At 48.2% G+C, this 369-nt stretch overlaps 1 protein-coding gene across 1 annotated transcript; it reads right to left on the bottom strand.

Annotated features, from left to right (window-relative positions):
• Positions 1-92: 92 nt before the first annotated feature.
• On the bottom strand, positions 93-314 carry T265_16349 (hypothetical protein; the record flags this gene model as incomplete). The annotated part of the gene is made up of 1 exon (XM_009179960.1): positions 93-314. A coding segment is annotated over one exon (168 nt), but the record flags the coding sequence as incomplete, so codon positions are not given.
• Positions 315-369: the final 55 nt, after the last annotated feature.

Raw genomic sequence — 369 nt, forward strand, 5'->3', positions numbered from 1 at the left:
AGGACAGCGGCGCCCAAGTGGCAACGCGCATATTGCATTTCTGGACCGGATATCCAACGTTCATGAGTTTGGTCGTAGATTTCCACTGACCGTGTTGGTTCGATTGTCTGGCCACCCAAAACGTAAAGACAATTTTCAAGGACCACAGCAACACAAGCAGATTTCTTGCAGGGCAAATTTGGAATAGCTCGGAATGCGGATGATCTGGAACGCTCGTCGTTCCCGTCTGATAACCTCGTAGACCAAATTTGTGTTTCCATGTCGAAGCATTCCACTTCGTTACCCGCACCAACGCCACCGATGACAACGATGACCTTGAAGATAAGATTGAATAAGAAGATGTAACACCGCAGGGGCAACACAACAAAC

Source organism: Opisthorchis viverrini (assembly GCF_000715545.1).
Source record: "Opisthorchis viverrini unplaced genomic scaffold scaffold28572, whole genome shotgun sequence".
Classification (NCBI taxonomy): Eukaryota; Metazoa; Platyhelminthes; class Trematoda; order Opisthorchiida; family Opisthorchiidae; genus Opisthorchis; species Opisthorchis viverrini.